The sequence below is a fragment of the Patella vulgata genome, chromosome 6 (assembly GCF_932274485.2).
Source record: "Patella vulgata chromosome 6, xgPatVulg1.2, whole genome shotgun sequence".
NCBI lineage: Eukaryota > Metazoa > Mollusca > Gastropoda > Patellidae > Patella > Patella vulgata.
The window spans coordinates 6401433-6415345 of NC_065884.2; the positions used below are offsets into that span (position 1 = coordinate 6401433).

Consider the following 13913-nt stretch of genomic DNA (forward strand, 5'->3'; position numbering starts at 1 on the left):
CATAATCTGGTGATAAATATGAATATTATGATTTAAAGATCACGGATTTAAAAATACAGATTAGAGATTATTGATATTCGATTTTAATATACAGGTGTAACATTCTACCTGTAATTAGCAACTAATTACAGGTGTGTTGTTTTACCTGGTAAAATCCACAGGTGAGGGATGGAGATGTGGAGTTTATAAGAGATGAAATATTGATCGTCTTGTACTGTGGATTAGATTAGCATCTTTCATCCTGCACGTCACCTAATTACCTGATCACCTGTAAAGACCAGGTAGAATAATCAGACAGGTACGGGTAAAAATGGTCGCTGTGACACGAACCCAGGTAAAATTATATATTACCTGTATATACATATTGACGTGGGATAGTCGAGGTGTTCTAGAGTAATCAATAATAATTCACACGAACTGTCGACTAGGGTTATAATTATTATTTCTATACAGGTAGAATGATTACGTGACGTTATAATCCTACAGGTAACATGTTGGAATGAAGTGGGGTTTAACGTCATCACAGGTAACATGTTGGGATAATGATACTTTTCCCTCTATCATATCAAAAATAGACTTCAAATTGCACAAATGATGCAATTATGACATAAAGTGAGAGAGAGAGAAATGGGGTTTAACGTTCACTCGACACAAACTAGATCATTTCGGGACTAACATATGGGTAGGGGTCTTTAGTAGTGGGAGGAAACCGGAGGACCAGGAGAAAACCAACGAGATTGGAGAGGCGACCCGACTCCTTGTAACGTACAATCGGGGAATCGAAACCACGCCAGTTGAATGACAATATATTAGCTACATGTATAGAATTGAAATGGAGTTTAACGCTCTACTAAATCTATCGTTTGATAATTGCATCTTTTATACAACTTGAAGTCTATTTTTGATATGGTATAAGCAGGGAGTCAGTAACGTATATAAAAGCTTTTTATGAATAATACTCTCATGAGATTGACTATGATACAATTTAAAGTGTATTTTTAATATGATAAAATTAGGATTTTGATATAATAGAAGGGAGGGTGGAGTATAGCAAGCTATTTATGGAATATATTATATTAATAATTTATTTTAGTTATGAATAATATTCCCATTGACTGTGATACAATTTAAAGTGTATTTTTAATATGAGAGAGAGAGAGAGAAATGGGGTTTAACGTCCACTCGACACAAACTACGTCATTTCGGGACTTACATTAAACACATGACGAGGAGTAGCGTCGTCTGTCCAATCTCGTGGGTTTTCTCCAGGTCCCCCGATTTCCTCCCAACTGCTAAAGACCCCTATGCGCAAGCGAAATATTGAGTCGCCCCCCTCCCCCTCTCTCTCTCTCTCTCTCTCTCCCCTCTCTCTCTCTCTCTCTCTTCGTTAGGCATAGATAATCAGGCTACAACTAATAACATCTTTAAAATGGTACATGAATACTTTGATGTTATCAGACACTTGATCAATATCTGATTTTATTTATAGAACAATTTTAATCATGTTATAAAACAGCACTTCTCATTTTTTCCATTTGTAATAAATAGTGTGTATAAAACTTATTTAATTTATATGATTTTCACCATTATTTTATAATATGATCTGTATATGATATGTTTTATATTCCTTGTATGAGGAGACGGGTAATATAGGCTATGCCTGTTCCCTGATCCCCTTTCATAAATGAAATATTGTTTACAAAAAAAGATACACAAAGTAGTAGGAATATAGTCAATAATATTATTATGTATTGTGAATCGTACGATCAAATGGCCGACTGAGATACATAAAGTGGTAGGAATATAGTCAATAATATTATTATGTATGGTGAATCGTACGATCAAATGGCCGACTGAGATACATAAAGTGGTAGGAATATAGTCAATAATATTATTATGTATGGTGAATCGTACGATCAAATGGCCGACTGAGATACATAAAGTAGTAGGAATATAGTCAATAATATTATTATGTATTGTGAATCGTACGATCAAATGGCCGACTGAGATACATAAAGTGGTAGGAATATAGTCAATAATATTATTATGTATGGTGAATCGTACGATCAAATGGCCGACTGAGATACATAAAGTGGTAGGAATATAGTCAATAATATTATTATGTATGGTGAATCGTACGATCAAATGGCCGACTGAGATACATAAAGTGGTAGGAATATAGTCAATAATATTATTATGTATGGTGAATCGTACGATCAAATGGCCGACTGAGCAACCGGATGAATCATAGACGGAAACACTGCCATGTAATCAATTAATTGAAAATGTAAATAAATAAAATAATGGATGAGTTGACATTACATTGATATAGAATGTAATGCCATCGATCCGAACGAACAGTCAAATTTCAGTGACAAAAAGAGTGTAATAGTGATGTCGCGTCAACACAATACCGCGGTTATTTTTATTACAAACATATAGCAATTGTTATTTTTTCTATGGTTACGTATATAATATGAGACAGGAGAATTTTGCCCGGACAGCGACGTTCTTAGGTAGTAAAGTAGTCTCATTAAGATGATACCCACCTTTCGTTTCTTTTTATTTTACGGTTGTTTATTTTACGACTCCCATATCCGGAACGAAGTAAGACATTGTCTTAACTAGATTAAAATGGGAGTTTTATTAGGGAATATTTTAGTACGTGTGCGTGTGGAGTTGGAGTGGGGGCGGGGATAGTACGCCCTCACTCGAGGTTATAAGGGTTTGATATTGAGTCAAATTATTCTTTGGGTCTTCTGTTTCCTCCCTACTGCAAAAGATCTCTAAACACAAGCGAATTATTGAAATAAAATTGTACCATAATATGCGAATACCGAAATGAACCCCCAGCTGTCTAGTCCTTCGGATGAGAAGAAAAACCGAAGTCCCGTGTATACATTAGAATGCACGTAAAAGATCCCTTGGCAGTTGGAATTCGATATAAGAGTAGGCGATAGTGCCGCTACCCGGGCAAAATTTCCCTCATAGCACAATGTATGGCGTATGCCCGTCTTCATTAGCCCAGCATAGGAGCAGAACAGTAGGACGTTAAACCCCATTTCATTTCATTTACATATGTTGTTATATATCAAAGTGTTTATTTATATTACAGATAGTGTACTTCGATGATTAAACCCGATAAACGTTGGATGTTATAAAAACCGGGGATATATTCCGGGTGATATACTCGTCTATAAATCGTCATTACCTAATGAAAAAACTATTTTATCCTGGAATCAATGAATCACGCCGTTCTGATGTAATACAAAACAAGCGACATATATAATATTGCGCACGAGATAAAAAGAGAAATTGGAACAATGTAGAAGAATTAATTATAACATTAAAAACATCTACCGTTATATTGTGTTATACAATGTATTAATATACGATGTTATGTGAGTTATATTGTGTATAAAGTGTATACCAGGCAATAATGTAAAACCCAGTTTATGTATACGTCACATAGTGTTTAATATTTGAGCAATGTAATACACAGTTTATGGTCTCAATATACGTACTATATTATTCTACGTCATAAAGTGTTGAATACATCACAAAGTGTTTAATATGTGAGCAATGTAATACACAGTGTATGGTTTTGATATACGTACTATATATATCTACGTCATAAAGTATATAATACGTCATATAGTGTATCATAACTGACAACTATGTAATACACAGTGTAATAATAACTGACAACTATGTAATACATAGTTTATAGATATATTTGTATATAGTGTATAAACTTTTAAAATTGTAGAAAAAAAATAACCCATTTCTCACTTTCTACAAATATAACCTTTCAACTCAAATACAACCTTTAACCTTTCGACACAGAAATAACAGTAAACCTTTCATATGTAAACATTTAATTTGTAAAACCATCTGTTTAGTAGCCACGATCTGAATATAAGCCCTACTATCTCATTTATTGTTTTAACCATATGATTTTAAAATATCTCAAATCTTAAAATAATCTCAACAATTTCGATAATCTGGTTTTAATTCAAAAACAAAAAAAATCAACAATCTCATTAATTTTAAAATATCTCAAAATTAAATTTCATAGTTCATAGTTCAATAAATCACCAGTAATAACAGTTTGCAATGTCACCAATAATTCACCTTTCTCCGAAGACAGACAAACGAATCTTTAAATAAATTTACGACAGAATCTCGGTTTATTTCTGAAGATTTTGTGTTAAAATTATAACGTCATTTAATCCACGGTGTGAAACAAATTACGAAGGGCAGATTATTCCCGGTGCTTATCAGCTAATTAATTAACCTGATCTGTGTATAATGTTACCATAGTGACAAGGTATACGAAACCGAAAGTAAACAAAATAATGAATGAATTCATAAACGATGAATTAACTAACTTCAATTGTTGGTAGATTAACGGATTAACACGATTAAGGAATTGAATTGTTGGTCAAGGTCGACCCTAATTTTGATAATAGGTTAATCTAGGGGTAATAAGGGACAGATCCTTGTATGTGTTTTTATTACCAAACATTACAAGTTGTAACCACTGCCTGTGTCATAATAAACACGTGTTTCTGTGAAAGTGTTAAAACGACGAAACAAGACGAGTGATAGGACAACTTGAACGTTCATCCAAGACCCGAGAAAGGATAAATGATTTGGATTATAAGAAAGAGAAGTGAAACTGTGTCGGAATTTATTTAACTAAAGTGAGTCTGGGAATTACAAAGTGAGAACTAATTATTGTGGATTGTGTGTTTAGAATTGTGAATCATATTTTGTAGATTTTCTACGTGAGTTTGGATATCACATTGTCTATAAAGTGACCCTTCCGAATTACTTATATTAGGAAAAAAACAGATCACTAAGTGTGAAAAATCTGAAAAAGGATTATAGAGATATATCTTCGGTATCATCATCTGAAGATGAGTCTCCTGATGGACGAGGAGCTGCAGCACCAGGTTGAGATGTATAATATGGAGGACGGTGGGAGGGATGAGGATGGGGAAGGGGGGATGCCCGAGGAAGAGGAACCGGATGTTTATAGTCAGCTAGAACAGAGAGAACGTGATCTCCTGTTGGCTGCTGAACTTGGTAAAGCTTTGTTAGAGAAGAACCAAGATTTGGAGAAAAAAGCCGAACAGGCTTCTGATGAATTCTCACACAGAATAGAGGTTAGTAATTTCAAAGTTTATTAGTTCAACCGTTTAGCGAAAGGAGGTTGGGTACCGAATGGTTTAACGCGTGCACTTTAGATCATAAGGTTTGAAATTGAGTCATGTGGCGTGGTTTCGATTCCCCGCTTTTACGTGACCATGAGTAGGGTTACCTGTCCAGCCTCGTGGATTTCCCCGGGTTCCCCGCCCCCCTCCCACTAAAAACAACTCCTTTGCGCTAAGATTGAATATGTTAGTCCCAAAGTGACCTGGTTTGTGCCGAGTTGACGTTAACCCCCATTAATTTTTCCTCTCACGAGGTGTATACATGTATATCTTTGGGTCAAATCTAATATATCACCCCAATTCCAACCAGTCATGTCTACACCAGGTATAGATGAATCGTTTAGATACGAAATATTTATACTAGAATAAATATAACAATTAGCCCGAAGCTACAATTATCCAGGTAAAGGTTTTTGAATCAATGAAATAAAACTAATTTGAACTGATCTAGGTAAAATTATGGTCAACCTGACATACTGATATGATAAATACTTAGAAGCTTTCTCTTTGTAGAACAATTGATATCACTTCTCGTGCATTTGGAGTGTTTACATAGCTAAGCCATATCTATCACATAGCTAAGCAATAGTTATCTCATAGCTACGTCAAAGTTAAAACAACTAGCTGACAGACATCTAAGCCATAGCAAACACATAGCTAAGCAATAGTTATCTCATAGCTAACCCATAGCTAAGTCAAAGTTAAAACAACTAGCTGACAGACATCTAAGCCATAGCAAACACATAGCTAAGCAATAGTTATCTCATAGCTAACCCATAGCTAAGTCAAAGTTACAACAACTAGCTGACAGACAGCTAAGCCATAGCAAACACATGGCTAAGCAATAGTTATTTCATAGCTAACCCATAGCTAAGTCAAAGTTAAAACAACTAGCTGACAGACAGCTAAGCCATAGCAAACACATGGCTAAGCAAAAGCTTAAATATTGTTAACAGCTAGCTGGCATATAGCTAACAGCTAGTTAACACAGTGATTAGCCTACGCGTATACTTAACACATAGCTAAGACAGCTAACACGTTTCCTTGTACTTTTGTGTTTTTAAACAACAACTGTCCATAGGTTACCGCCCACTCTCTCTCCCCCCCCCCCCCCTCTCTCTCTCTCTCTCCAATACCTGGACAGTTAACATACATGTAGTGAACCGTGGTTTTGTACTTGTACGGATAAAAAAAGTCGATATAAGTATTGACTATATGATAAGTAATGAGAAAGCTAACAGTCAGCCCTGCCTGAAGCTAGAGAACAGTTCAGGTGTTAGATTATTTACTGATGTGGAAACATTTATTATATATGTATATCTATTGATCAGCTTTATAACCAGTCGATATTTCTGCTTCTGTTGTCAACAGCCATCTACATTTCGTCGCGTTTCTGGCGAATCTGATATATTTAAGTATTGGGAATTATGCGTTTGAAATTTGCGTTCTGTTGTTATCTCTGTAGCCATCAACTAATAGCATTTATTTAAATGGCGTTCGGTGTCCTGATGTATATGTTGTATGAAATATTAAATCACAAACCAATGTTATTATTTGATGTCCACGGATAATAATAACATTTATGTAAATGACGTTCCGTGTCCTGATGTATATGTATAAAATATTAAATCACAAATGAATGTAATTATTTGATGTCCACAGATATAACAACAGAACGCAAATTTCAAACACATAATTCTCAATACTTAAATATATCAGATTCGTCAGTTCGCCAGAGAAGAGCGACTACTTCTGCTTCTGTTGTCAGCAGTCATCTACATTTGTGGATATTTTATCCCCACAGTTTTTGAACATCGATTTATTTATATTATTCCCGATCTGTGACCATGCATATTAAACTGGTTAAGCTTCTTAATTAAACTAGAAGTGGTATCAGGTGTTCGATAATGATTAATCATGACACCCGAACTCTAGCGACTAAGTCATATTTATGTATTATTCCCGATCTGTCACCAGGCATTACAAACTGGTTAAGCTTCTTAATTAATACAGCTGTCTAGTCGTTCGGGTGGGACGAAAAACCAAGGTCCTGTGTACACATTGGCGTGCACGTAAACGACCACTTGGCAGTTTGAATTCGATACAAGAGTAGGTCTTTGCGCCGCTGTCCGGGCAAAATGTTCATCATAGTACACTGTATGGCGTATGCCTTCTACATTAGCCCAGTTGGAGCAGAGCAGTAGGACATTAAACCCCATTTCATTTCATTTCATTTGTCCTTTGTTTTCCAACGACCGAATACACTTTATATACCGGTATCAAATAACGTGTCGTTTCTGCCTACACTTTGTCGAATTCTTACTGTCAAGGGATCTTTTACGTGCTTATTTGTACAATTATTTGTGTAATTATGCATAAATAACTGCTTATTAATTTATCGCATTTTGAACAGCTGATCATTTTGTTTTCTTGTAATCTGTATTTTGTTTTAATCCCATTGTTCTCTTGGACAATGGTCTACTATGCCGAGTAGCCTTTCTATCGAACATGTTTTGTATTGGGAGAATCCGATACAAGCCACTCTATAAAAGTTTTTTTAGAATGGTCAGCTGTGACCAGTTGGATTTCGTGTTTAAAATAAAACTAATGTTTGAGGATTTAGTAACCCAAGCGATGTTAATCTGTAGTAGTCCAGGTTTCAACACCCTCAACAGTCACACTTTAGTTAACCTGGACCGCAAGTTAATCCGTCTACCAATAGTCAATACTAGATTTTAATCTCCTTTACTAGGTCTCTGACTTTTACAACATGTAGGCTACCGTAGTGTTAGTGTGGACTAAATGAAATGAAATGGGGTTTAACGTTCTACTAGTCTGCTCCTAAACTGGGCTAATGAAGACGGGGATACGCCATACAGTGTACTATGAGGGCCATTTTGCCCGATCAGCGGCACTATGGCCTACTCTTATATCGAATCCCAACTACCAATTGATCCTTTACCTGCACGCCAATGTATACACTGGACCTAGGTTTTTCGTCCCATCCGAACGACTAGACAGTTGTCCTTAACAGACCATTCATCCTGCTCAACTGACAAGGGGGGAAACCACGTCGGAAACCCAAATAAATGAAAAGTGTATCTAATGTAGCTGAACGGGTGGTTAGTTTGTAGAACTACCCAGAAACAATCACGAACAACACAAGGTACAATTTTATGAATACACAATTACTGATTTTAATACTAATAAGCCACGTTTCGACGAGCATACTCTCATCTTTATCAAGCAAATGGTACAGGTATGTGAATAGTAGGTATAAAATTGTACCTTGTGTTAATATGTTCAATTACTAAATGCCAATCAAAGAAGAAGTCTTTTATTTGGGGCATGGACGAGATATGTTTGTTTGTAGATTGGCGATATTTCCTACCGACGTGACTCTATTTTCAACTTAATAATACGACAGATACCGGATAATTTATTCATTTTATTCGAGAAATAGGCGGAATTAACATGAATACATGTTTGCCAGGAGATTAACGAACTGTCGTACAAGTTAGTTTATAATAATATCACACCTTCCCGATAATTTACCTTGATCATTAGCATACAGGTATACACCACAGGTGGGGGTTTGGGTGGGCTAGTGGTTTCACGTGCGCATTCGTTTATATGGTCTGTCATTGAGTCAAGTGGCGTTGTTTCGATTCTCCGCTTGTACGTGACAAGGAGTAGGGTCCTCTGTCCAACAACGTGGGTTTTCTCCGGGACCTCCGGTTTCCTCCCACTGCTAAAGACTATTACGCGCAAGCGAATTATAGGAATTGAATTGACATAGTTTGTGTCGACTGGACTTAACCCCCCCCCCCCATCTCTCTCTCTCTACCAACCAACCAACCAACCCACTCCACATGCATACTCCTGGATGGATTACTTTGTAACGAGCCCAGTGAATTGACCCCGAGGTCTGTATTTATCAATCTTTGATCATATCTTTATGTCGATTTAAACTATAAAATTATATTTTAGTAGAAGTTGATAGCCAACTTTAAAGGTGCTACATGTATGTCGCTTAGATCTAGGTCAGATAAAGGTATTGAACTAGGATCAACTGATTTGTTATTTTGATTAGGAATGGGTCATGATCTGTACAATTAAACTGTTGCTTCGAAATTATGCGGATGTTGGCATATTTTCTAATTTTATTTTCATTTTGAATTATTATGTCGACAGTCGAACAAAGCCTTGGTTATATCTCCACACTGACTTTATCTATAGACATACAATATTCACCGAAGACAAATCAAAATCTAAAATCTAATAAAATAGAAAGGAAATGAAATGGGGTTTAACGTCCTCCTGTTCTGCTCCTATTGGGATAATGAAGACGGACATACGCCATGCAATGTGCTATTAGGGACAGCGGCGCAACGGCCTACTCTTATTTCGAGTTCCAACTGCCAAGGGTTCCTTTACGTGCACGCCAAGGTCTACACGGGATCTCGGTTTTTTGTCCCATCATAATGACTATACGTTATTCCTTGGCAGGTCCTCCGTCCTACATCACTGACAAGAAGGGGGAAATCCCGATGAACATTCTCGGTCAACGCAGGGATCGAAAACGGGAACGTCCCACCCACTGAGCCATCTTGGCTCAACTAATAAAATAAGCAATTTTATATTTGACACAGCCGTGTTACCCCCCCCCCCCACATGTGTTTATTACCCAACAAATTATGTAAGTGGGATATAATGCTGTGACTTACTCATTTTTATGGTTGTTTTATGTTTACTCGAACATGGACACAAAGCCGGAGATAAAATATTATTTTTAAAATGTTTAACATTTACATTTACAACTCTTCCCTTTTCCGTCTCGACCTTTAAAGTGCAACAAATGATGTTTTTATTGGGTCCAGCGGGGTGCTGTCATCGTACCCTAGTTATCAACGTAAATGATATAAATTACATGGGATTTAATGTCTTCTCCACCCGGACTAGGGCGGTTGGATAGCCGAATGGTTAGCACGTGCGCGCTGTCATTGAGTCAACTGGCGCGGTTTCGATTCCCCGGTTGTACGTGACCTCGTGGGTTAACTCCGGGACCCCCAGTTTCCTCGTACTGCTAAAACCCCTACGCGCAAGCGAATTAGAACCATATGTTAGTCCCGAAATTACATAGTTTGTGTCGAATGGACGTTACCCCCCCCTCTCTCTCTCTCGCTTTCTCTCCAACCGGACTAATGTAAACGAACATTGACAGACCTTCTGATCTAAAGCGCATACGTTAAGCGCCTCCCTCCCTCCCCGTGATGAAAAGACGATTAATATCATCACCGTAAAGCTGATAACTCAGGGTTCATTCTGATGCTAGCTGAGCCAGTTCGCCGGGATTCCCAACGTGGTTTCCACTTTCAATGGTGGGGGCATGTTGAACGGACAGCGACACTATGGCCTACTTTTATTTTGAATTCAAACTGTCAAGGGCTCTTTTACGTCCCATCCGAACGATCAGATCCTATTATACTTACCAGGTCATCCGTCCTGCACCACTGACAAGGGGAAATAACGCCGGAGAATACCGAGGAACTGGTTCGGCGACCCAGGGGTTATCAACTTTAAGATATTAATATTTATTATGGTTGTACCTGACAAGGAGTAGGGTCGCCTGTCCATCCTTGTGGGGTTTCTCCGACTCCCCCGGTTCCTCCCACTGCTAAATATTCCTACGCGCAAGTGAATTATTGAAATAAAATTGAACCATATGTTAGTCCAGAAATCACCCAGTTTGTGTCGAGTGGACGTTAAACCCTCTCTCTCTCCCCCTTTCTCTTCCCCCCTCTCTCTCTCTCTTTTTATAAGGGACCGTTGAGTTCGCTAATATAATGTTTGTCATGTTGGAGTACATCAGGGTTACGACATAGCATCCTTATTATTAACATAAGTAATAAATGATCACGGAAATGGTAAAAGAGGAGCGGTACATATTTTTATAACTTATCAACTAGTAAAAATTATGTAAAAATGAGATTACAGTTACACGCAGTCTATTTGTTCTGTTACGACTACATAAAGAAGCGATTTATAATATCACAACAATTGGTGGATGTTTTCCCGAATAATAATAATTTCTTATTTTCCGGTACATTTCATTGTAGTGGTGTAAATAAAGATGCAAAAAAAAAAAATGGCATGAAATGAAACAGGGTTTACAATCCTACTGTTTTGCTACGACTGAGCTAATGAAGGCGGACATAAGCCATACAGTGTGCTATAAGGGACACTGTGCCCGGGCACCGGCACTAGGACCTACTCTTATATCGAATTCCAACTGTCAAGGGATCTTTTACGTGCATGCCAATTTGTACACGGGACCTCGGTTTTTCGTCATCTCCGTCCTGCAGCACTGACAAGGGGAAACCATGTCGGAAAATCTCGATGAATTTTATATATATATATATATATATATATATATATATATATATATATATATAAGTGAGTAAGATGCTGGCTCGCTATAGTCTGGAGGTCGCGTGTACGATACATATAGAGGATATTTGTCGTTTTAGAGTGAATAACATATTTTATTTCATCGAGAAGCAAGAAAACTTATATTTCACGAATGCGTAGCATGAGTGAAAATATAAACGTTTCTCTTGCTTAGAGATGAAATAAAATATGTTATTCACGACAAAACGACAAATGTTCTATTTATTTTATGATTTTACAATCATTTTAGGTAAAAACAACATGGACTACTGCTAGCCAGGGGAATAACACTTTTATTTCACTGATAAAACGCGGTATTCCACTACTGATCATAAAATAAATTATATTATTTAACATTGGCTTAATCTACTAACGTAAAATTTTCATCTTAAAGATTATAAACCAATCTGCAAGGTGTGCAGTCTCCGGGTTTTAATCGTTTGATTCGGAGCGGTTCGGGTTGAGGCATGCGCGGTCTGGGGTGATCTGGGTTGAGTTTTAAGAAATTTGGGTTGAGGTTTCAGTATATGAACCCGTTAAAGAAGCATATTTTGATGAGAGAGAGAGGGAGGGAGGTCCACTTCTTGACACAAACTGAGTCATTTCGGGACTAACATATTTTCCAATTTTATTTCAATAATTCGCTTGGGTGTAGGGGTTTTTTAGCAGTGGGAGGAGAAATCGGAGGACCCGGAGAAAACCCACGAGGTTGGACAGGCGAACCTACCCCTTGTCACGCACAAGCTGGTAATCGAAACCACGCCACTTGACTCAATGACAGACCTTATGATTTTACGCACAGGCGTTAAGCCACTAGATCACACCCCCTAGATGTATACAGTAAGGCAGCTTATAACAAGTTGATGTAGACGTTCCGGACAAAAGCGCCATTTTGTTTTCAGATCCTTTGGATTGCCTTAGCTTTCCATTTTTGATAAGCACCACTCCTCTTAGGATAACCATCTTGGATCTGTAAGATTTTCGCTATGTAAAAACCCTTATTTACCAATATCTCAGCTCCTAAGCCATTTAGGATCAAAATTGTCTGGGTAAAGGACTACAATTATATTTGAAGGAAGTGGCACCTATCAAAAATGAAAAGTTAATTCAATAAGAAGCATCTGGGGGAAATTTGGCACAATCTGATTAAAACACAGATCTTATTTCGTTTCGTTTTTTATAGTTCAAAATTTCGTTTTAAGTGTCTTCTCTTGTAGTCGAAGCAATCGAAATTATAAAAAAAACGAAACGAAATATAGATTTGTATTGTAATCAGTTTGATTTGGCGTTTTCCTTCCCGGATTGTCCACATCCATCTCAAATCTGGTCCTAAGCTACCAGACTAATATGTGTGATTTGTTTTATCAGGAATTAGAACAAGAGAAGTATGGTCTACATCTACGATTGGAGAAGATGGAGATGGAATATGAGAACACAGTGAAAGAACTACAATACGATATAAACCATCTTCACCAGCAACTAGAAGACAACCAACATAATTCTCTATTAGGGGATAAAGAACGATCCCATACAATCAGAGATCTTGTGCAACAAAACGAGAGATTAACAGAACAAATTAGACAGGTGAGTCAACATTTTTATTCCTTCTTTCATGGGATTTGACGTCCGCGTCAACCGAATAGACGTTTTGCCGCTCCATTAACTTGATTAAATGCCCAATCACACATTTGGCCTTTTCCAATAGAACGCTTGATCTCGCCTTAACTACATACGTGTTATCCAGTTGTTAATTAAAGGCCCAATCGTACCTTTGGTCATCTTCAATAGAAGGGTTGATCTCGCTTTAACTACGTACATGTTATCCAGCTGTTGTAAAACTCACAGTCGTTGCTTCAGGAATATGACCTTTGGTGGGCTAATAAGACTTATAAATTGTACCTATTTACTTCCAAACCTAGTGAGTAAATCAAACGTATGTATATTTATTGCATCTCCGGGTGAGTTATTCAAACTGACACATATTTACGTCCACGTCGATTGAGTTTATCAAGCGGATAACCATTTATTTCAACTCCCGGTGAGTTAATCAAACGGATAGCTATTTATTTCAACACCGGTGAGTTAATAAAACGTATGCATAATTATGTTATCTGCATATGTAATTCAAGATGGAAAGTTTAAGGTTTGAAAAGATTTAAGATTTAACATAAATAGATTTAAACCAAATTAAACTTTAGACAATAGGATTGTGGTTACAGTGTTAGATTTCTCGTTACGCCAACT

General features: G+C 37.1%; 1 protein-coding gene across 2 annotated transcripts in view; it reads left to right on the top strand.

Annotated features, from left to right (window-relative positions):
• The first annotated feature begins 4601 nt into the window (after positions 1–4601).
• Positions 4602–13913, top strand: part of LOC126824921 (BICD family-like cargo adapter 2) — a 37831-nt gene continuing 28519 nt past the window's right edge. For both annotated transcript variants that reach the window (XM_050554371.2, XM_050554372.2), the window contains exons 1-2: positions 4602–5171; positions 13038–13253. In XM_050554371.2, the coding sequence (XP_050410328.1) occupies positions 4923–5171; positions 13038–13253 (465 nt within the window). In that variant the 5' untranslated portion in view covers positions 4602–4922. The remainder of the gene's footprint in view (positions 5172–13037; positions 13254–13913) is intronic.